Source organism: Urocitellus parryii, chromosome 3 (assembly GCF_045843805.1).
Source record: "Urocitellus parryii isolate mUroPar1 chromosome 3, mUroPar1.hap1, whole genome shotgun sequence".
In the NCBI taxonomy this organism is placed as follows: Eukaryota; Metazoa; Chordata; class Mammalia; order Rodentia; family Sciuridae; genus Urocitellus; species Urocitellus parryii.
In genome coordinates this window covers 211514394-211537396 of record NC_135533.1, presented here as the reverse complement: position 1 = coordinate 211537396, position 23003 = coordinate 211514394, and the positions used below count along the sequence as shown (strand labels likewise).

Below are 23003 nucleotides of genomic sequence, written 5' to 3'. Positions count from 1 at the left end.
AGTACAGCACTTGCCATGTGTGCATAGACTCTGGGTTGAATCCCATAAACACCAAAATTATATATATATATATATATATATATATATATATATATATGCCTGTGATAAAGCTGCATGTAATGATACATGTTTCCATACAAGTATGAAAACTGATACCATCTGAATAGTCTGTACCCTGTACCAATGTTAATTTCCTGAGGGTTTGTTGCCATTTGTACCTAACAGTCTGAGATGTTATCATTGGTGAAAAGTGGAACATAGGGTATACGAAACATCCGTGTACTATCACAAGGAACATTTATATGAAACATCTGATTAGGAGTACACATAAAATTCTGGGGATGGGATGTAATTCAATGGTAAAGTACTTGCCTAGCATGTGTGAGGCCCTCACTTCGACCAACACCAAAATTAAGTTTTTGCCTCCAGATGCTTTTAGACTCAAACTGCAACATCAATTCTTCCTGGGTCCTCCAGCCTACCAGCCTATCCTACAGACACCAGCCTGTCCTTTCAGTTTCCACCATTTTTTTTGTGTGTGTGTGTGTGTGTAGATGGACAAAATCTTTATTTTTATGTGGTGCCGAGTTTCAAACCTTGATTCACTCATGCAAGGCAATCACTCTACCACCAAGCCACAATCCTGGTCCCAGCTTCCAACCATCTTTGAGCCAAAGAATCACATAACTTTCTGACATTTTATATGTCCATATATCATATGTATCAAAACACACACACACAGCTGTTGCTTCTCTGGAGAACCCCAGCTTGACAGTATGAACCACATGCTAGGTTATCTAAGCATATATCGATTCTGAACTCTAATTTTTGTGTGATGCCTGTATTACCTGGTCTTTGTCTTCCTCAGAGTCACCTGAATTTGTTCTTTCAGGTTCTTCCTCAGGTTTCCGTTTAGCAGGGCTGTCACACAGAATCAGGCAACTGTTAGTTCAGAGAGACCCTTGCCCTCCAGTGGGCCCAGAATAACTTGTGGCCCTCCTTCCCAAAAGGACTAAGCCTAATGCAGGACCTAGATGCCTTCTTTCCTCCCAGGAGAGATCCTTATTGGCAGGATGTTGAAAGAGGCTTAAATTTAATATTTCTTTGACAGATTTAGGATAATTCCATTTTGCATGTAAGAAATCATGCCATCTAAATACTGAACAATGGCTGCTAATGTCACAAAGAGAAGAGACACACACACCTGATACACAGTACCATCTATAGAGAAATCAGCCTCGAGGCTGGGGCTGTAGCTCAGTGGTAGAGCTGGGTTCGATCCTCAGCACCACATAAATAAAAATAAGTATATTGTGTCCATCTAAAACTAAAAATATTAAAAAAAGAAACCAGCCGCAAAGAATAAAAAGTAGCTGGGCACGGCAATATACACCATAATCCCAGCAACTTAGGAGGCTGAGACAGAAGGATTCCAAGTTCAAGGTCAGCCTCAGCAACTTAGTGAGACCCCCATCTCAAAATAAAAAGGGCTGGGGTGGATCTCAGTGGTAAAACATCCCTGGTTTAAGTCTTCAGTTAAAAAAAAAAGTTATGCTAGGTATATAGCTCAGCAGTAGCATACTTGCCTAGCATCCCTACAGGCCCTGAGCTTAATCCTCAGCAGAGGGAAAAAAAAATTGTAAAAGGCATGAAACAGTATATTGTTTTTATGTTGGATGACATGTTTGGGATTTGTTTCAAAGTGATAGTTAGGTTATGAAACAATAGCCATTTGTAACTGGATGAATGAGTATTCAGGAGTTCACTGTACTATACTCTAATTTTGTGTATATTGAAATTTTCTGTAAAAACAAAAGTAGATGAATTCTTCAGAAATGTTGTTCATGCCAGGCGTGGTGGCACATGCCAGTAATCCTAGCAGCTCAGGAATATGAGGCAGGAGGATCACAGGTTCAAATCCAGCCTCAGCAGTGGCAAGGTGCTAAGCAACTCAGTGAGACCCCATCTCTAAATAAAATACAAAAACGGTTGGGGATGTGGCTCAGTGGTCGAGTGCCCCCGAGTTCAATCCCCAGTATCCGCCCCCCAGAAAAAAGCTGTTATTAGGGCTGGGGTTTTTTGTTTTGTTTTGTTTGTGGCTCAGTGGTAGAGTCCTTGCCCAACATGTGTGAGGCACTGGGTTTGATTCTCAGCACCACATAAATAAAAAGTGTATCGATAACTAAAAAATACCTTTAAAAATGCTGTTTATGAATGTCAACAAAAACTGCAAGATGAAAACCTATGCAGGGGCTGTAGCTCAGGAGGAGAGCACTTGCCTAGCATATACCAGACCCTGGATTCCATCTCAGCACAGTGCAAAAAAATGGGGGGGAAAAAATCTATGCAACATAAAAGTTGGCACTGATAAATTATAAACTATTCCATTCATGTTTTACCAAAAGCCGTGCACCAAGAAAAAGTAGCAATCCATTCATTATATACTGACCCTTTTGTAAAATGAGATGTGATGGTGGTTTGCCTGGTTGTTCTCCTCGTAACCATGGGACTAGATGAAGCTTCAGCTGTTTGAGGGAAAAGAAAAAGTCACTATGAAAAGATAAGTCCACACATGGCCCTAGCTATTACAGAAAGTCAGGTATTGAGGCTTAAGCATCCTGAGGTTTTAGATCCTAGTCAATAACCAGTGGGAGGACTGCAAATTCAAGGCTAGCCTCAGTAACTTAGAGACCATTTCAAAATAAAAAAAAGGACTGGGGATGCAGCTCCATGTAAAAGGCATCTAGGTTTAATCCCTAGTACCAAAAATAATTCAAAATATGTTTTTCAGCGAGTATGGACATTATAAAGTTGAAAAAGCCTGGAACCGTTGGAACTCGGGAAACATCTACCCAAGTCTAAGTTAGTTAGGAAGTACACACACACACACACACACACACACACACACACACACAAAAAAAAAACAACCCAGAAGTATTGGGGAGTAGCTCAGTGGTAGAGAGTGCACTTAGCATGTAGGAGGCCCTGGGTTCCACCCCCAACACGAAAAAAGAAAACAAGACGACGCTGCCCAGGGGTGCATGAGTCAAAGTCTGTGCCCTCGTGTGTATCATAACCTCCTCCAAGGTTGGAAATGAGCCAAGGGTTCTTACCCTTAGTCTCGCTATCAGACTTGCTTCTTCTGGGTCCACGAGGTTTGGAACCGGATTTGGGGGTGTTTGGTTCTGACATTTTCACTCTCCTGTCTGCACGGCTTGCTTGGCTCCCGTTTTCTAGATGGCCGTTCGTTTCTCGACTGACAGTGTGAGCTCCGTTCTCCAAGGACAAATCTTTATTTAAAAGGGATTTGACTTTAGCCAGGTAGCCCTCCTACAGCAGGAAAGGATAATTTAAGTAGCAGTGAATGTAAATAAATGGCAATAAGAACAAGGGAACAAATACATGTGTTTCCTTTACAATCATCAGGCAACAAGGAGCGGGGGTTTCTCCGACTCCTTGGTGACACACAAGTTACAGGGAGGAGATGTTTCTTCTGGTAGCCAAGAGGCTGGGAACTGACTTACCTCAGATAATTCTTCTTTATGTAATTTGGTTTCCAAATCACATAACTGATTCTTTATTTCTGTTTGCAGAAATTCATGCAAGAGATTCAATTTCTCCTTCACACACTCCTAAGGGAAGAATATATGTTCATCAGTCCCCAAACTCCCAAGATATTAACTAATGGGCTAATACACAAGTAACTGAACCACCTGGTCACATCACAATGACTGAACGGCAGGCAGCACTGTCTCAGCCAACACACTAAAAAAAACAAAACGGTCAGTTCTCCATATCCACAGGTTCTGCATCTAAGTATTCAACCATCCTCAGATGGAAAATATTCTTAAAAGAATTTCATCTGGGTTCGATGGAGTGGCACATGCCTGTAATCCCAGCAAGTCAGGATGCTAAGGCAGGACGACTGCAAGTATGAGATCAGCCTCAGCAACTAAACAAGACCCTGTCTCAAAAAAAAGGGGGGTGGTAGAAGGAAAGGAGAGGGAAAGTGCTAGGGAGTGTTGTTAGTGGCCAAATATTGTTATATTGTGTGCATGTACGAATATGTAACAAATCCCACCATTCTATAAAACTAATGTACCAATAAAAAATGTGAAAAAAAAAAGTGAACTGGAGATATTAGTGATAAAGCTCCCTGGGTTCAATCTCTAGTACCAACCCCCCCCCCCCGCCGCCAAAAAAAGATTTTCTTGTCTTTATTCCCTAAACAATATAGCACAACAACTATGTACATAGCAGAGCATTAACATGACATTTGTCATCTCTAGATGACTTAAAAGTCATTTGAGCCCAGGAATTCAACAGTCTGGGCAAGCTAGTAAGACTATCTAAAACACAAAAAACAAAACAAAAAACCCCGCACTCTGGAGATTACCTTTTCCGTTAAGCTGTCTCTTTCCAAGTCTTTGAGCCTGGTGGAATAAAATAAGGGAGAATGAAAGACTCATGTAAAAACTTCATTTAGCTGTAAGAATACCACAATTTTAATGAATTTTGGAATTAAGCTTAAAATGATAGAACACAAATAAGGTGGCTTTCCCCCGTCCCCCACGATGTGTAGTGTGTGCTTCCACGATGCCTACACAAGAAGTCATTTGTGAACTGAGCAAAGCTGCCTTTTTTTTTTTTTTAAAGAGTGAGAGAGGAGAGAGAGAATTTTTAATATTTATTTTTTTAGTTCTCAGAGGACACAACATCTTTGTTGTTATGCGGTGCTGAGGATTGAACCCGGGCCGCACGCATGCCAGGCGAGCGCGCTACCGCTTGAGCCACATCCCCAGCCCCCAAAGCTGCCTTTTTGAGGTTGGTTTTCTGGAGATAATGAGGACAACACAGGAACTCTAGAACAGAACAGATGTTATTTAAAAAGGTATCAGGCCAGGCATGAGACCAGCCTCAGCAACTTAGCAAGGCTCTAGGAATGGAGTAACACCCCGTCTCAACAAAGGCTGGGGATGTGGCCAGTGGCAGAGTGCCTCTGGGTTCAATCCCCAGTGTGCATACACGGTATTGGCAGCCAGGTTCCTTCTGTAAATTAGAAGACAGCTGGTCTGATCTTTCTCCAGAGCCCTTAAGGGTGTGCCAAAGTGGCCAGTGCTACAATGAGTGGACTAGGGTCACACTAAGGAACAGGCAGCGAATGTTCCATAGGCCAGAGAAGGTGGAACATTCTCATTGAGGAGCTAAATTGGAGGTCAAGGCATCTGAGCAGCGGAGTGCCCCACCCTGCCCACGGGAATTAGAGACCAAGTTAGGAGAGCGGGCTGGCTCCCCAAAAAGCTCATCCTTCAGAATACATGCACCTCATCCATATTTATCCCCGTTGTTCAGAAGAGCAGAACTGTCGAGTTTTGGTGGAAAATCTGATTATTGAAGACAGTGGCTTGCCATTGCTGTAGGGGATGGAGAAACTGAAGGAATGAAGACACCAAGGAGAGCGAGATGAGTGGAAAGGCTGTTGTCCCCAGCCAGTGCTGACTGCAGAGAGTGAGGTAAGAACAGGTCTAACCAGTTGGGTGGGTGACTGTCCATGGAGGGCACCCTGTGGCGGCACCAGGCCTCTGCCATCTCTGGATTCTCCCACCCAGCGCCACAAAGACTAGGTGCTCAGTTATCACTAGCCAAGGGGCAGAAATAGCTCTCCCTGCTGGCCTCCGCAGAGGCCTAGAACAAACAGCAAAGCCAGGAATTCGAGTGATGTGTCTGGCCTGACCACTGCCACACACTGGCTGCTGTGGGAGCAGTGTACTCACTTTCTTCAAGTGCCACTCATGTCTGTAGGCACCAACTGTATACCAGGCCCCAATTCCAGGCTGGGTGGCTGGATGGGTGCCACCAAGCAGGGACTTTCTGACTTGCTGGGTGGTCAGGAAAAAGACGCTTGGCTCACTGTGGGCACAGTGGTGATATACACTGTATGTTATATGGACTGTAACTTGGGCTTGGGAACCTTTGGAATAAAGACCTTCAGGAGCAAGGGCTGGGGTATGGCTCAGTGGTAGAGCACTTGCCTAGCATGCACAAGGCCCTGGACTCCACCCTCAGCACTGCAGGAAGAAGTGGGAGAATTCCAGAAACACGTGAAGCCCCTTGCAGGCAAAAATGTCTTCCTATTCCCATAGTGACTGTCCAGTGAGAGCCCGCGATAAGGACAGCTGTAGAAGTGGGCATTACCAGCCAGAGGGACACACGCTACTGCAGCAGCATTACTTTTGCCTTCTCGGTCACTTGGTTTCTTGTTTTGTTTGGGGCAGTGCTAGGGATCAAATCCAGGGACTCATGCATGGCGAAGTAGTACTCTACCACTAAGCTTCACTCCCGGCACTGGTCACTGTTTTCAAAGTGGCAGGACACAGCTTCTACCCTGACTAGCTGAACGGTGCCTGAATCCCGAGGTTATCCCAGGTATTAGGGACATGGCTCAAGTGACTGTACAGCCCACCAAGGTGCCCTTTTCAGCCATCTCTTGCACCTGGGCATTAAACAGACCTGCAGGTCTGAATTCTTTCAATCTTGCTATACACTGGGATATTTAGCCTGGCAAAGAGCAACACATCTTCACAGGGCGAGATGTTTTAAGGCATCTGAAGACTGCATTTATCCTTCCTGTCCCCAAAGTGAACCACAGCAGGATCCCAGGAGTTGGTGGGAAGGAAGCTGGCCGCTGGGTTCGGCTTTCCTCCCTGCCACCAGGCCTTTGCTTGAGTTGGTCCCTCCCCTAGTGACATTTATGCCATCCCATGCCCACTTGACAGTTATAACTAGGAGGATTAGAAATGGAGCAAGACTTAGCAGAGGACTCAACTCTATATAACCTTAGCTCTCTGCCCACCTGAGATCTCATGATTCATTCCCAATTGTATTCCTCAGAGATCAGTCATAAGAAATATAGAAAAAAATATGAAGTAAGGCAATACCCCACAGTCAACATCTGAGCACTTTCCCAGAGAAAGGGCAGTCAGGCCACCAAGGAGGGACTCAGGGCAACCAAGAGCTCTTTTTGACCTGGGCAGAGGGAGCTGCCCAAGCTAGAGCACCAGGGTACTGAATGTCACTCAGGAGACACCCAAGAAACAGACAAGCATACCAGGTCAGAAAGGCAAGACCAGGGAGTGAAGGCTGGTGACAGCCTGAAGGAGGTCAGGGATGTCAGGCTAAAAATCATGAGTTCTGTTCCCCAGTCAACAAACCAGAGGAATCACAAGGGAGGGAGAAACCATGATACCAGAGTCATGCTTTAGAAAAATTGATCTGGCAGAGGCACACTATAACCAGGTACAGGTGGAAAATGCCTATAATCCCAGCTACTCAAGGGAGTGAGACAGGAGGATCACAAGTTTGACAGTCTAGGGAACTTAGGGAGGCCCTGTCTCAATAAAAAGGGTGGGGATGTAGCGAGTGGTAGAATACCTCTGGGTTTGATCACTAGCACCCAAAAACCTGGACAAGGCAAAATTACAAAATGTTAAATTACTCTAACATCTAAGCCAGATATGTTGGTGAGAAACATGGGTTAGGCAACAGGAGTGGGCTATGTAAGAGAAGTTCTAAGACTCAGCCCTGCTTAAGAACACCACAGGCAGGAGGGAACTAGCCAATGGTATTTGCAGAAGGCAACCAGTAAATACCCCAAAGATATTCATACCTCAAAATACGGAATCCATGAATATTCTTTTATGTGGCAAAAAGGACCCTGCAGATGTGATTGTTCAACAGCCCTTGAGATGAAGAGATTATCCTGCATGATCTGTGGGCCTGATCTAATCTCTAATCTAGCCCTTAGCAGCACAGAACCTTCCAGCTGCATTTCAAAAGAAATATGACTATGGAAGAAGGGTCAGAGAGATGTGAGGATGCAACCTGCAGTTGCTGGCTTTAAAGATAAAGGAGACCATGAGCCAAAAGATGAGACAGCCTTTCAAAGGCTGGGAACAGCCTTCAGCTCAGACAACAAGAAAATGGAGGTCCGAGTCCTACAACTGCAAGGAACTGAATTCAGCCAACGCCCGGGACAGCAGGAAACATTCTCCCCCAGAGCTTCCAAAAAGGAATGCAGCCTGCGGACACGGTGATTTTTCATCCAGTGAGACCGGTTTCAGGCCTGCACAACCTATGATAATAAACATCTGATGTTTAAACCACTGAGTCTGTCAATTTGTTATGGCAGCAACTAAAAACTACCAAATTCTAAACTTCTTGGTGGAGAGATAGGAGAGTACACAGGCTGTAAATTTTTTTAATTTTTTTTTTTTTGAGAGAGAGAGGAGAGAAAGAGAGAGAGAGAGAATTTTTAATATTTATTTTCTAGTTCTCGGCAGACACAACATCTTTGTTGGTATGTGGTGCTGAGGATCGAACCCGGGCCGCACGCATGCCAGGGAGCGCGCTACGGCTTGAGCCACCTCCCCAGCCCCGGCTGTAACTTTTAGTAGTGAACAGCGGCTATGTATTTGTTGTTGCCTGCAGTGTGAAAGATCAGATGCAGGACCTCAGATGCTAGGCGAGCCCTCTACCACAGCTCCAGCCCAGCCCCGCAGCAGCTAAGGAGACGATTATTCAGCAACTAGAAATTAGAACTGGCACTCAAGATAGGCATTAAAATTGGCATCTCCAGCTGGTACCCCAACTGCTAAAAGTAGTTGTAGGACTGGAACGGAAGAAAATGGAAGTCGGGGAAGAGAGGGTCCCTGGTGGTATAAACCTCAAGAAATCCAAAGTTAAGAATTGAGAAGCAAGATATTGAGGGCTGGGGATGTGGCTCAGCGGTAGCGCGCTCGCCTGGCATGCGTGCGGCCCGGGTTCGATCCTCAGCACCACATACCAACAAAGATGTGTCCGCCGAAAACTGAAAAATAAAATATTAAAATTCTCTCTCTCTCCCCCTCTCTCTTTAAAAAAAAGAAAAAAAAAGATATTGAGATAAAGGAAGACAAAGCCACCACATCTCTTAAGAGAAAAGGATCTCCAGGAGTGGTGGTGCACATCTGTAATCCCAGCGACCTGGGAGGCTGAGGCAAGAGGATCACAAGTTCGAGGCCAGCCTCAGCAATTTAGCAAGTCCCTAAGAACTTAGGGAGAGCTTGACTCAAGATTTAAAAAAAGACTGGGGATGTGGCTCAGTGACAAAGCTCCCTGGGTTCAATGCCTAGGGGAAAAAAAAAAAAAAAAGGTCTTTAAGAATAGGACTGGAGGGCTGGGGTCATGGCTCAATGGTAGAGCACTTGCCTAGCAAGTGTGAGGCACTGGGTTCGATTCTCAGCACCACATATAAATAGATAAAATAAAGCTCCATTAACATCAAAAAAATATATTAAAAAAAAAAATAGGACTGGAACTGAGTGTGGTGGCACTTGCCTATAAACCCAGCAACTTTAGAGGCTGGGGCAGGAAGATAAAGTTTGAGGCCACCCTGGACAACTCAGCAAGACCTTCTCAAAATTTAAAAAAGGCTGCAGAGGCCAGGCACAGTGGTGATGCCTGTAATCCCAGTGGCTCAGGAGGCTGAGACGGAGGATCGTGGGTTCAAAGCCAGCCTCAGCGAGACCCTGTCTCTAAATAAAATAGAAAAGAGGACTGGGGATGTGGCTCAGAGTCCCGAGTTCAATCCCTAGTACCAAAATAAAGTTAAAAAAAAAATAAGAAGGGCTGAAGATATAGCTCAGTAGTAGTAACCTGCCACTCAGGTGTAAAGCCATGGGTTTAATCCCCAGCAAAGCAAAAAGAAAAATAAAATAGAACTAGACACCTGGCACAAAAGCTAAAGAAGCAAAAGAGAACAAGCCCAGGGCTGGAAATGTAGCTCAGTGATACAGCACTTGCCTAGCTAACATGTGGGGCCCTGGATTCCACCCCCAGCACCACTTAAAAAAAAAAAAAAGAGCCCAGATGATTCCAAAAAAAGCCAGCCAACAAATAAGGTTGGAATAAGAAGTAAACCTATCCCTGTATCCCTCATCTCCTGCAGACTACATGGCCACACTAACATCTGCCAGGGTATCAGATCTGTATATACAATATAAATTATGCTTCCCTGATAGAAGTGAAATACAAGGTTGAACACTCGATAACAAGCGATAATGACCTCCAGGCAGGCGCTTCAACACACCTACACCTTGTACTAAATCTGTAACACCATAAAGGGGCAGCCTCACCCCCATTTTATAGATGGGGCACCAGCACCAAGAGGTTAGATGACTTTGCCACAAAGATGGTACAGGATTTGAACCCCTGTAGTTCGCATCCCTAAAATCCTACTGTAGGGAAGAACTAGAAAAGATAAGTCATTTTTGCTCTATTCAACATCTGCTTAGTAGCTGCCATGAAATTAAGAGGTAAGGTTCAAAACCCAGTTTAATCTAATCACAGAATGACTAGCAGATAAGAAAGCTGTAGTAATTACAAAGGCTAATCAGCAGGGCTGGGTGTGTAGCTCAATGGCACAGTGCTTATTCAGCATGCATGAGGCAGAGCTCAATCCCCAGCATGGGCAAAAAAAGAAAAATGATAATCAGCCATGCAGAGGCTGCTGCTAGAATCGTAAATCTAGGCTTCCTTACAGGGAAAATCTGACTGCAAACTCTTAAAGAGTCTCATGTGTATGTGCACCAAGCTGCAGATACAATGAACAAGGCAAACATGGTCTAACGCTACTTGAAATAATGCAACTCAAGTAGCAAAGGCCACAAGCAGAGTAAACCGAGATCAACACCCTTCTAGGCCAGGGGTGCATATCAGAAGTAGAGCTGTGTCCTAGCACGCCGCGCAAGGCCCTGGGTTCAATCTCTAGACAACAAAGTAATGGTTATTTTTAAAATGAATTCAAGGCTCTTATTGCAGGGAAGCCAGACTATCTTTAAGGGGAAGGGTTAAGAACGAATGGATAAGGCTATGGGGTGCAGATCAGTGGTAGAGCACATGCTTAGTAAGTGAGGGACCCTTGGGTACGATGGTGGGGGAGGGAATGGACAGAAATCAACTTGGGGAAGGGATTGGTGGCATCCGGCCTCACGCTGGTTGCTCTGTATGGACCTGAGAGTCACCAGGGAACCTGAGAGAAGGCATGTGCGGTTTATGAGAAGAGCACAAGATGAGGTGGGGAGGTCAATGGGAATTCTGGCCAAGTGTGCAAGGAAGCATATGGAGCAGGGAAACTACTGGCTCCAACCGGTCTTTTAATAGGATCACAGTTTCTACTTTGTAGAAGACATAACTGAAAGCTAGGAATATAGATCAGTGGTAGAGCACTTACCTAGCAAGCAAAAGGCCCCGAGTTCCACCCATAGAACCACACCAAAAAAAAAAAAGCAAACCAAAAAAACACCAGAAGACAAAGGGGAGATCACACTTATGGAGCAAATGATGGCAGCGTCAACTGGGTAAGAACAACCAGGCTGAAGAAAATGTGGCTTGCCCTGAAAGATGACTATTTTTGGTACTTGAGACTAACAAGAAGGGGGGGTGCAAACTTCTCAACTGTTAATATCATGAAGCCAGGTACTCTGATTACTCCATCTGAAATCAAGTTCTATTTTGTGGGTAGGGGGCATGTGGGGAATACAGACTCAAAAAGATGTAAACTTTCTAACTGTGGGTTCAGAAGTACTGTGAAAGGCTAGGGTTGTGGCTCAGTGGTAGGGCACTTGCCTGGATTCTCAGCACTGCATATAAATAAATAAAGTCCACCAACAACTAAAATATATGTTTTAAAAAAGTGTGAAGCCGGGCACAGTGGTGCACGCCTGTAATCCCAGCAACCCAGTAGGCTGAGCTAGAGGATTCTGAATTCAAAGCCAACCTCAGCAATTTAGCCAGACCCTTTCTCTAAAATTAAAAAATTTTTGAAATGGGGGTGGGGGGCATTGAGGATGTGGCTCAGTGGTTAAGTGCCCCTGGCTTCAATCCCTAGTACCAAAAAATAGGGTGAATCAGGCTGGGTGTGGGAGCCCATGCCTGTAATCCCAGCAATTTGGGACGTTGAGGCAGGAGGATCTCAAGTTTCAGATCAGTCTCAAGCAACTGGGAGGCTCTAAGTAACTTAGTGAGACCCTGTCTCAAAATAAAGGGCTGGGAAGTGGCTCAATGGGAAAGTACCTCTGGCCTCAATCCCCCATACCAAAAAAAAAAAAAAAAAAAAAAAAGTGTTAAAGGGAAGTAGTTGTGCATCAAATAGCCCCCTTCCTACTTCATTCTCCAAACCCAAATCAAAACTCGCCTGGCACCATCACAGGGTACAAGCCGGTGGAAATAAAAGATGGTGAAATTAATTTCACAAATCTAGATGAAGTGTCCAGATCTAGCCAGGGTTCCCGTGACTAATGCACACCTCCTTTGGAACAAGTTTTTCAGGAATGAATGGATGTCCTTCAGCAAGAGGCCAGGCCATCTTCCCGCCAATCCCTGTGCACAGAAGCCCTACGAGGGCAAGCACTGCTGGGGGGGGGTCCCCTCCATCAGCCGTCATCCCTCACTTATTCCTAGGTGCACACTGGACACTGACCAGTCCTCGCTGTGAAGGCTTCCTTGAGGCCCAAGGCTTAGGGCGCAGATTTACTATCAGAGAGACCAGCTTGCATGCTGCCCAGGCCTGACATGCACTCTAAGCGCTCCTTCTGAAACACAAGTTCCCCCGCGGGGCAAGGACCTTGTAGTCCCAGGTGAGGGACGGAGCCCGGGTGGAAGACCGAGCTCGCGAGCCTGAGCTGGCAGCGCCGGGGTAACGTCCGTCTCTGGAAGCCTCCATCAGGATGCACAGCTCAGGGAGAGGAGGAAGCATCAAAGGGGATGCCCAAGGGTCCCCAAGCACCCGAGGGGAGCCAGCTGGGCACCGGAAGTGGAGGCCGGAGTACCAGGACTGAGGGGTGTCTGGAGGCCCTGGGCTGCCCACTTCCTGAGCGACTAGGCTGGCGGCGAGAGCGCGGCCCATAGCAGCTCAGGTAGGGGAGCTGCCTAAACGAACCCAAAGCTTGTTCTATTTGGGGATCAGAAAAAAAACAAGTTTTTAGTCACCAGGGAGTTTAGAGGGACCTCGGCCCATTTTGGCGCCAAACAGCAAGGGGAGCGCGCAACCGGAAGTGCCACCCTGCCCGCGCCAACAGCGGCGCGCCGCCTCATCCCTACGCATGCGTGCCCGGCTGTCAGCAGCGGCTTCGGGCCACCTGGAGGGAAAGCGACCCCCCACTCTAATGCTTTGCCTCTCCCCCTCCCTGGGCCGACTGTCCCCCACAATACGTACCGCCTGCGGACATCGTCAGGCAGGGAAATGGCCGGGATGGCCAGCGCGGGCACCCGGGCAGGGGCGGTGCGAGCCGGCATCTCCGAGACTGCAGCAGACGCGGCAGCAAAGCAGACAGCCCCAGCTTTTCGCGCGGAAACTGACGGGGAGGGGCGGCGAGCGGAGGCAGCGTGTACCACCCTTGCTCGGGCACGGGGGAAGGAAGGACGTACCATGTGCGGGCAGACAGAGCGGAGCGGGCTGTGCTCCGAGGCTGCGCATGCGCGAGGCGGGCATGCACCCCCCCACACAGAGCAGTGGGTTCGTCCAAGCTCCTCTAACATTTGCAGTCTAGGGGGCGCAGTGCCTGAGACATTCATTCATTCTTGCGGGCCTGCGGGCATGCGGGCATGCGGGCATGAGGGCAGTGGAGCCTCCAGCAGTTTGGGGGAGTTAAAAAGCCCGCATTTGAGCTCTTGAGTTACAGCCCTCAGTTCCAATCCAACCTCCATTTGTTCAGTGTGACCTTGGGCTGAACACTTGGATTCAGCCTCAGTGTTCTCTTTATAGATCGGGCTAATAGCACTTATTCCAGAAAATCTTGAGGATACCCAGAATTTGTAGCCAACACCAAGGATCTCACACTGTAGGGAGGCGAGGGACCACCTCCACGGCCTGTCTATTTGATACAGCACCAAATCATAAGAAAAAGATGGGCTGTGGAATATCTGGTTCTGGGAAAACTTTTACAAAAGAAAGAAGTTAGGGCTGGGGTAGGTAGAGTGCTTACCTCCATGCACAAGGCCCTGGGTTCAATCCCCAGCACCACAAAAAAAAAAGAAAAAAGTTAGATCCCAACTTCTCAAAATGGATTAAAGAACTAAATGTAAGGGCTGGGGATGTGGCTCAAGCGGTAGCGCGCTCGCCTGGCATGCGGGTGGCCCGGGTTCGATCCTCAGCGCCACATACCAACAAAGATGTTGTGTCCGCCGAGAACTAAAAAATATTAAAAATTCTCTCTCTCTCTCCCCCCTCTCTCACTCTCAAAAAAAAAAAAGATTAATAATAAAAAAATAAAGAACTAAATGTAAGACCTGAAACCATAGACTATGTAAGAAAACATGGAACTAGAGAGGAAACCATGAGGGAAAGCTTCATGATGTTGAATTTGACAATACTTGAATATAACAAAATCTAAAATACACAAATGAGTCTACATCAAACTTGAAAACATCTGCACAGCAAATGAATCAACCAACAGTGGAACAGAAACAAGCAACTGAAATGGGAGAAAAATGGTTCAGCCACTATAGAAAACAGTATGAAATTTCCTCAAAGTTAAAAATAGAATTTTGTGATCCCACAGTCCCACTTCTGCCTGGCACCATCACAGGGTATAAGCCCATGGATTGTGTGTTTTAGCTTCCAGGCATGTATTCACAGAATTAAAAAACAGGATCTTGTGGTATTTGCACAACCATCTTCATTGAAATCAAAATGTCCATCTACAGATGAGTGGGTAAAGAAAATGTGTCATATAGGGGCTGGGGGTATAGATCAGTTGGTAGAGTGCTTGTCTTGCAAGCCCAAGGCCCTGGGTTCAATCCCCAGCACCCAAAAAAAAAAAAAAAAAAGAAAATGTGGCACATACACAGTGAAATATTATTCAGCCTTAAAAAATAAATCTCATCTCAGGCTGGGGTTGTGGCTCAAAGGAAAAGTGCTCATCCAGCATGTGTGAGGCACCGAGTTCAATCCTCAGCACCACATAAAAACTAAAGTATTGTGTCCACCTACAACTAAAGAATATTAAAAAAAAAAAAAACTTATTCCCATCTCATGCTTCAACATGACTGAACCTGGAGAACACGTGAAATAAGACAGTCATGAAAAGATAGATACAGGATTCCATTTCTGTGAGATATCTAAAGTCAAAATCTTAGAAACAGAAAACAGAATAGCAGCTACCAAGGATGAAAAGGAGTGGAAAAAGGGGAATTGTTCACTGCATGTAGAGTTTCAGTTTCATGAAATGAAAAGTTTCCAGAAATCTGTTGCACAATATGCATATACTTAACACTACTGAACTGTACCCTGAAAAATGGTGAAGATGGTAGCTAAGGTACAACACTGAGCCTGTAGTCCCAGCATTAGGGAGACTGAAGCAGAGGATCACTTGAGCTCAGGGCCAGCCTGAAGCAAGATCCTAAAGTCTCTAAAGAAAAGGTAAATTTTGGAGTTGGGATATACCTCTTTGATAGAGCACTTGCCTAGCATGTGTAAGGCCCTGGATTCAATCCCTAGAAACACACAATCTTTTTTTTTTTTTTTCTTTTTGGTGGCTTTTTATTGCAATAAAAAAAGAAACTAGGGATGGGGATATAGCTCAGTGGAAGAGCACTTACCTAGTAACAGCCAAGCAATGGGTTCAATCCCCAGTACCACAAAAACTTAGGCCAGGTACAGTGGTGCACATCTATAATCACAAGAGGAGGCCAAGGCAGAAGGATTTTAAATTTGAGGCTAGCCAAAGCAACTTAATGAGGCTATGTCCCAAAATAAAAAGAGCTGGGGATGTAGTTCAGTAATAAAGCATCCCTGTTTCAATCCCTAGTACCAAAAACATTATTAAGATTTTTTAAATGTGGTATTTTATCTATGACAAAGTACTAGTATGGCATGTTAACTTGGACATATTTTTATATTTTTGTACCAAAGTATTTGTATCCCAAAATGTCCAACCTTGCTATGCATCAATCACATAAGGCAGGTTGCTGGAACACTGAAAAATCTTTGGTTAAAGTAATTTTAATGTTTTCTGTTAATTTTAGAATTGATAAATATAAATCTTATTGTGCTACTGGGGATTAAACCCAGAGGCACCAAGCCACATCCCCAGCCCTTATTTATTTTGAGACAGGGTCTTGCTAATTATTGAGAGTGTCACTGGGTTGCTGAGGCTGGCCTCAAACTTGCAATACTCTTGCCTCAGCCCAGGTAGCTGGAATTACAGGCATGCACTGCTATGCCTGGCCCAAAATAAATACATATTAATTTAACATCTAGTAGAACTTATAAATGTTTTTTAGAGTTATTTAATTTGGTGCTTAACAACCCTAAGAGAAGCACAGGTTTATTTTCCCTCCCCTGAAATGCTTGGGACCAGAAGTATCTTGGATTTCAAAGATTTTTTTTTTAAGTTGGGGATATTTGCATATATACAACAATATCTTAGGGAGGGGATGCAAGTCTAAACATGAAATTATGTTTCATATATAAGTCTCATACACATCCTGAATATAGTTTTTCAATATTTTTTTAGCTTTTCTCCTAATGTTGATGTACCTTTAGTTTATTCATTTATTTATATGCAGTGCTGAGGATCAAACCCAGGGCCTCACACGTGCTAGACAAGTGCTCTACCTAGGCAAGTGCTCTACCACTGAGCCATAACCCCAGCCCCTATTTTTTAATATTTATTTTTTAGAAGTAGCTGGACACAATACCTTTAATTCATTATTTATATGTGGTGCTGAGGATCAAACCCAGGGCCTTGCACATGCTATGTGAGCAATCTACCACCGAGCCACAACCCCAGCCCCTAGAATATAATTTTGTACAAGTTTTTTTTTTTTTTTTTTTTTTAACAATTTGGGGCAAGAAAGTTTCATGGCATAGAATTTTCCATTAGTGACAACATATTCATACTCAGTTTTGGATTTTGGAATCAGGTTTAGGGATTTTTACTTATGTGTACTTGCTGGGAATTAAGTAGAAGCCTCCATTTCCTATGGCCTAGGAGATTAGTTACATGGGACTCTGACTCCAAAGCTACTTGTTTATACAAGATCATAGATTCAATCAGCAACCAGATGTCTAGTCCAGAGCCCGAATACAAAATGGTGACCCCAGTGTTGGCCACTTGGCCATCCCACAGATGGCCAAAAGAGACAGGACTGGGAAACTTGACAAAGTCATCAACAGGGTAACAGTCACAAGAAAGTTTCAACAGAGTGCAACTCGGGCTCATAGAACTGTCAGCACCTAGCACGTGGGCCTCATATACCTTGGGGAAAGAGGTGCTCCAGGGCAAAAGGAGATTCAATACAAGGGAGAGGAGCTGGGCTTTTGTTTTTCTAGAGCTGGGGAATCAGACCCAGGGCCTTGTACTGCTAGGCAAGTGCTCTACCACCGGGCTACATCCCTGGCCACAGCAGCTGTATTTACTGGGGACTTCCACACAGGCAGATTCTTTAATACTTGTGTCAACCTTGCTAGGAAGGAATGAGTCTGGTCATTTTATGGATGGGGCCAAGGCTCAGACAAAGTTTGCCTACAGGCTTCCCACAAGTTGAATACAACCTCTTGGTTGTTCTTTGGAACTACAATCCGAATTTTTCTACAACTCAAATTCTATCTGCTGCAGAGAGTTCTTTCCCCTCCACACTGTAGCTAAGAAAAAAAAAATTATTCCATCTTCAGCACCCAGCCTAGATTCATCTGATTCTGCTCCACCTCGTTGATCACCAACTTAACTGACCCATTTTTACCCTTTCAGGCTCATGTGCCCCAGGGCCTTTGTTTTTACTGTAATTTCTGTGCAGACCATTCTTCTGGAAAATTTGCACAGCTCACAGTTTGCTTGTGCTTAGAGGCTTTCTCCAGACCTCCTGTAAGCAATAGTTTGCCCTCTACTCACGCCATCTTATTACACAGTTTCTTCATAATAAAAAAAAAATCTGACCATGGTAAATACTATCTATCCCAACTAGAGCAGAGGTTGGAAACCTTTCTGTAAAAGACCAGATAATATTTTTGGTTTTGTGAGTCACACATTCCCTGATCAAATTGCTCAAGTCTGCTGTGATAGTCCAAGAACAGCCTTAGCAACTTAGCAAGGCCCCATCTCAAAATTAAAAAAAAAAAGGCATATAGCTCAGGAATAAAGTACTCCTGGGTTCAATCCGGTTCAATCCCCAGTATGGGGTGGGTGGGGGCCACAAACATGGTGGGCCAGATTTGGCTCTCAGGCGTCATGTGTGGAATCCTACATAGACTACATTCTCCGAAGAAATGCAGTTATCAGTTGAATTAATATATACGACATGGAAGGTACCCGAAAGAGACAAGACTATACGGGAGTGTAATGAAGCAGTTTTCTGTCCCACAACGTTGTAACTTCCATTTCACAAGGGGAAACTGAGGCCCAAACTGGACCAGACTGCAAATCTACTCCATCTCCAGGCCCTACCTTGTTGGCTCTCTCCATCATTTGGCCAGTAGAAATGCCATACAAAGCCATGGGGGTGGTGGGAGAAGATATTGAGGGATTTCCAGAATCCCCTGGAATGAGTAGTTGGACCAACAGAGAGATCCCCCACCCACAGCCTAGAAGACAGGCCTCCTTTGAGAGAAGCTACTGAAACCACCAGAAAAAAACAGGACTAGCTTGTGGGTATTCTGTCTGCCTCATCTCTACAACTCTGAAGTCCTGTTCACAAACCACAGCACCCACAAAAGGCTTCCCAGGCCCAAGCCCCTGCTTCCCAGTCATATTCCAGCTCCACCTGAAGGGCTACGCTCCGCAGAGGCCCAGATATCAGCCTGGCCAGGGGCCAGGCTGCCCAAATTTAGCAAGGCTGGTGGAGGAATAGCCACGTGTCCCAAGCCCCAGTCAGAAGGCCAAAGCTGAGTCACCGCAGATGCCAGGGAAATTGTCACAGCAACTGAGCGCGTGCTCAGCACCAGGCCCCCACAGAGGCCCTCAGCGGCAGCTGTAGCACTCAATGACTCAACAGGGACACTTCACCAGTCTCAACCCCATGGTCCTCAAAAACTCTCCAGACTTGAGTGACTTGCCCAAGCCAGGAATCAAATCCAGGAAAACCCATGGCCTTTGGAGTGTGCTGGACACAGCTGCCTCCTCCTTGTGAGGCCCCTTGAGCAAACTGATGGATGACTGTTGGGGGATCACAGGAGGCCAGCTGCCACCCCCTGCAAGCTTTGCCTCACAGAACCCTCGAGTCACTTAACCTATCTTCCCCTCCTGGCTCAAAGCTCCCTCAGCTTTCTCCTAGATGCCAGCCCAGGTTGCCCTCTGCCCCCTCCCCAAGTGTTCAGGAGAAACTTATTAGAAGCCAAATCTGATTAGGACACTTCCTTCCTACCTCACCGAGCACACTGAAAGACTTCGGAGTCCTCAGGGGAACGCAGCCCTTCGCAGGCTCCACTGGCAAAGCCTGACAAAACGCCAATCTATCACACATGGTGCGCCTTCAAATTAGTAAGAGACCATCCCTTTTTTATTAAGTGAACAAAAGCATCTGAACAGGCACTTTACAAAAGAGGATATCCAAGTGGACAAGGCTCATCTGGAAAGCTGCTCAAGTTCATTAGTCATCAGGGAAATGTAAAATAAAACCTCAATACCATATCTTACACACACACACCCCAGGACGGCTGAAATGAAAGCGTTAGCCAGAGAGAGCAGAACTCTTTGATGCTGTTGGGGTGAGTCCAGAAATGGTACAGCCACTTTGGAAACTGGTTTGGGAACACCTGCTGAGGCGAGATGTATTCTTGCCCCAGGACCCAGCAATCCAATGACAAGAACAAAATTGTTGAGTTTATTCTCAATAGCCCCAAACTGAAGACAGCATAAGCCACAAGGGACAGATAGAGAATACTAAACCTGGGGGGGTCAGAAGCTTTTTCTATAAAGGGTCACATAGGGAATTTTTTTTAGGATTTGTGGGCTCTACAGTCTGCCACAACTACCAACTCTGCCCTTGTGGCCTCAAAGCAGTCACGGACAATACGTAAGTGAGTCAGCATTGTGGTGAGCCGGGAAGACCACGTACAGCCACCGAAAATCAATTTCCACACCATTCTCGCGTGTCACAAAAGGTTATTTTTCTTTCTTTTTTTCCTTTCACCTCAACCCTTTAAAAGTGGAAAAGACACCCGTAGTCTGCATGAAAACTGGCTGTGGTTACATTCGGCCCACTAGCCTTACGGGTAGATTTTGCCAAATCCTGCCACAAAGTTTCGAGAACCAGGACTTGGCAATCCCATTGAGAACGACAATGGCATCTCAAACGTGGTGGTGCCTCAGAGAAGCCAGCCGGGACCTACCTGCTGACGGTTCCTCTTCTCTCCACAGTTCCCACCCACTCCTCCCACTCTGGCCGTGGCTTTCTCCCCTCCAGGCCACTTACACCGTGTCCCCCTCCTTTAGCTCTGCTCAGGCCTCTCTGGCCAGCCTGGGTCCCACAGCCTCTGCCCTTCACAGCCCTGGAGAAGAACAGTGGGCAGAGCCGAGAGGTGCCTACCTTCTGGAGAATAATGTGAAAACGCAGCGTCCGCTCTCCAAGCGCAAAGAAAGTCTCCCTCTCCCGGCGACGGGGGTAGAAATAAAGGCTGGGCCTGCCCACACCAATAAACCAGACGAGTTTCACCTGAGGAGCTTCCGTCCCCAAAATGACCATCAATTAACCACAACTGATTCTCCAAAGGCAATTGCCAAGTTATTAAAACTACCTGGCAAAGAGAGGGAGTTAAGCTCTCCGGTCAGAGTATTGGGGATGTTTCTAGAAGTTTCCCAGCCTCAGACTAAGGAGCCACAACTCATCTGAGCAAATAGAGGGAATGAGAAAGGCACACATGGGGCTGGGGTCGGGGCTCAGCGGTAGAGGCTCGCCTAGCACATGTGAGGCCCTGGGTTCGAGCCTCAGCACCATATAAGAATAAATAAATAAAATAAAGGTATTGTGTCAACTACAACTAAAAAAAAAAGAAGAAGAAGAAGAAAAGAAAGGCACACACAATTCCTTTAGCCCAGGATTCCACAACCTGGGCACTGTGGAATAAATAATAAATAGAAAAATAAATAGTAAAGGGAAAGGAGACCTATATGTTAAACAATATTTCAGAGATTCCTTAACAACACCTTCCCTTAATTAAGGGGCTGAATTATCCTTTGTCACATAGGCTGTGTCCTAGGCATGTAAGACAATGAGCCACATCCCTGATCCCTGCTCACAAAGTGCCATAGCAGCACCCTCCTTGCTGACCTGCCTCCAGCCAGGCAGAACCACCAAACGCCTCCATAAATGGTCAGATGTCTCCTGTTGGGGGAGAATCACTCCTAGTGACAACCACTGATTTAACCATGTAGAAAAGACATTATAGGGCTGGGGATGTGGCTCAAGCGGTAGCGCGCTTGCCTGGTAGCGTGCGGCCCGGGTTCGATCCTCAGCATCACATACAAACAAAGATGTTGTGTCTGCCGAAAACTAAAGAATAAATATTAAAAAAATAAAAGAAAAGAAAAAAGAAATGACATTATATAAAGCACCGAGATTGTCCTAACCATTTGCCTTCTGGACACCTCTTGGATGCCTAAGCCTAAAATCAGCCCCAAAACAGCCTTTGGGAAAATTACAAGTCATGGATGGTTCATATCAGGAACAGGGCAATGTAACCAGGAGGAGTCCTGGGCCCTGGAATCAGACTCTTCAGGCCCTGGTAGAGCCCAGGAACCTGTATTTTTTTTTTTTCACAAGCTGCCTGATTCTGGACGACATTTTAAAATCATGTTGGGAAGTTTCATTACAAGGAGGTTATTGTGTGTGTCAGTATTCTGTCCCCTTTTATTGCTGAATGTTATTCCACTGTAGGGATGTACTGTAACTTGTTTATCCATTCACCAATTGATGGACATTTGGGTTGTTTCCACTTTCAGGCCATTAAAAATGCTGCTATGAATGTTCACATACAGTCTCTGGAAGACATGTGTTCTCATTTCTCTTGGGGAGGTGGATACCTGGAGTCAGGTTGCTGGGTCTTGTGTGAGTTTGTTTGCCTTTGTACAAAGCTGCTAAACCAACTTCCAAAGCGGCTATACCATTTTGCATTGGAGGTGGGGATTATTAACATGCCCATTTTTACAGATGATGAAACCAGGTGAGAGTTGTCAGGTGCCCTGCCCAAAGTCTACTTGAGCTGTCAAGGGTTGCATCTGAAATTCAAATCTAGTTTTTCTAACTTCATGGTAGGCACTGTTAACACTTACACCACAATGGCCACTAAAAATGAATCACATCTGACCAGTATCATTTCCCTCTCCTGTAGAGGCAACTATTCCAGGATAAGACATTTAGGGAAAGGTAATAGATGTTGGCGGTCTGAATTCGAGGAAAGTATGTCAGTTTTGTAGACAAATGGGGAAAATGACCAGGATATGAGGTTAGGGAGATGCGTTAGAAACCCTTTGAAGACTGCTAACAAAACGATGTGTTGCCCATAGATAAACCATTAGGGAATTCGAGGAATTGACAAAGGGAGGACCAGTTGACGGCATCTGAAACCACAGATCAGTCTTAGTTATCAGTAAAAAGGAGAGATAACCCGACTTTGGCCTTCGGATAGACATTTTCTCCACCATTTATAAAGAACTGAAGCCCCAGACTCCCAAAATATTTGTGCATCCTGAGTCTGATTTAGGGCAAAGGAGCACATTAAATAACATCAATCAATGTTATTGTGGGAAGCTCTCCAAGGGAAATCACCTGGTTTCTTCAACAAATGATTTACAAAAAGTAAGTAAATAGGAAAGGAAAATAAAATCTATATGTTAAACAATATTTCAGGGGCTCAGTGATAGAGCACTTGCTTTGCATGTGTGAGACACTGGGTTCGATTCTCAGCCCTACATATAAATAAATGAATAAAATAAAGGTCCATCAACAACTAAAAGTTTCAAAATACAATA

At 45.3% G+C, this 23003-nt stretch overlaps 1 protein-coding gene across 7 annotated transcripts in view; it reads right to left on the bottom strand.

The window, feature by feature from the left end:
- The window catches only part of Dnmt1 (DNA methyltransferase 1), a 46637-nt gene extending 33169 nt beyond the window's left edge, over positions 1 to 13468 (bottom strand). For all 7 annotated transcript variants that reach the window (XM_077795780.1, XM_077795781.1, XM_077795783.1 and 4 more), the window contains exons 1-6: positions 13253 to 13468; positions 4397 to 4433; positions 3525 to 3632; positions 3114 to 3330; positions 2450 to 2525; positions 849 to 921 (exon numbers count right to left, since the gene is read on the bottom strand). In XM_077795780.1, coding sequence (XP_077651906.1) covers positions 849 to 921; positions 2450 to 2525; positions 3114 to 3330; positions 3525 to 3632; positions 4397 to 4433; positions 13253 to 13467 — 726 coding nt within the window. In that variant the 5' untranslated portion in view covers position 13468. The remainder of the gene's footprint in view (positions 1 to 848; positions 922 to 2449; positions 2526 to 3113; positions 3331 to 3524; positions 3633 to 4396; positions 4434 to 13252) is intronic.
- Positions 13469 to 23003: the final 9535 nt, after the last annotated feature.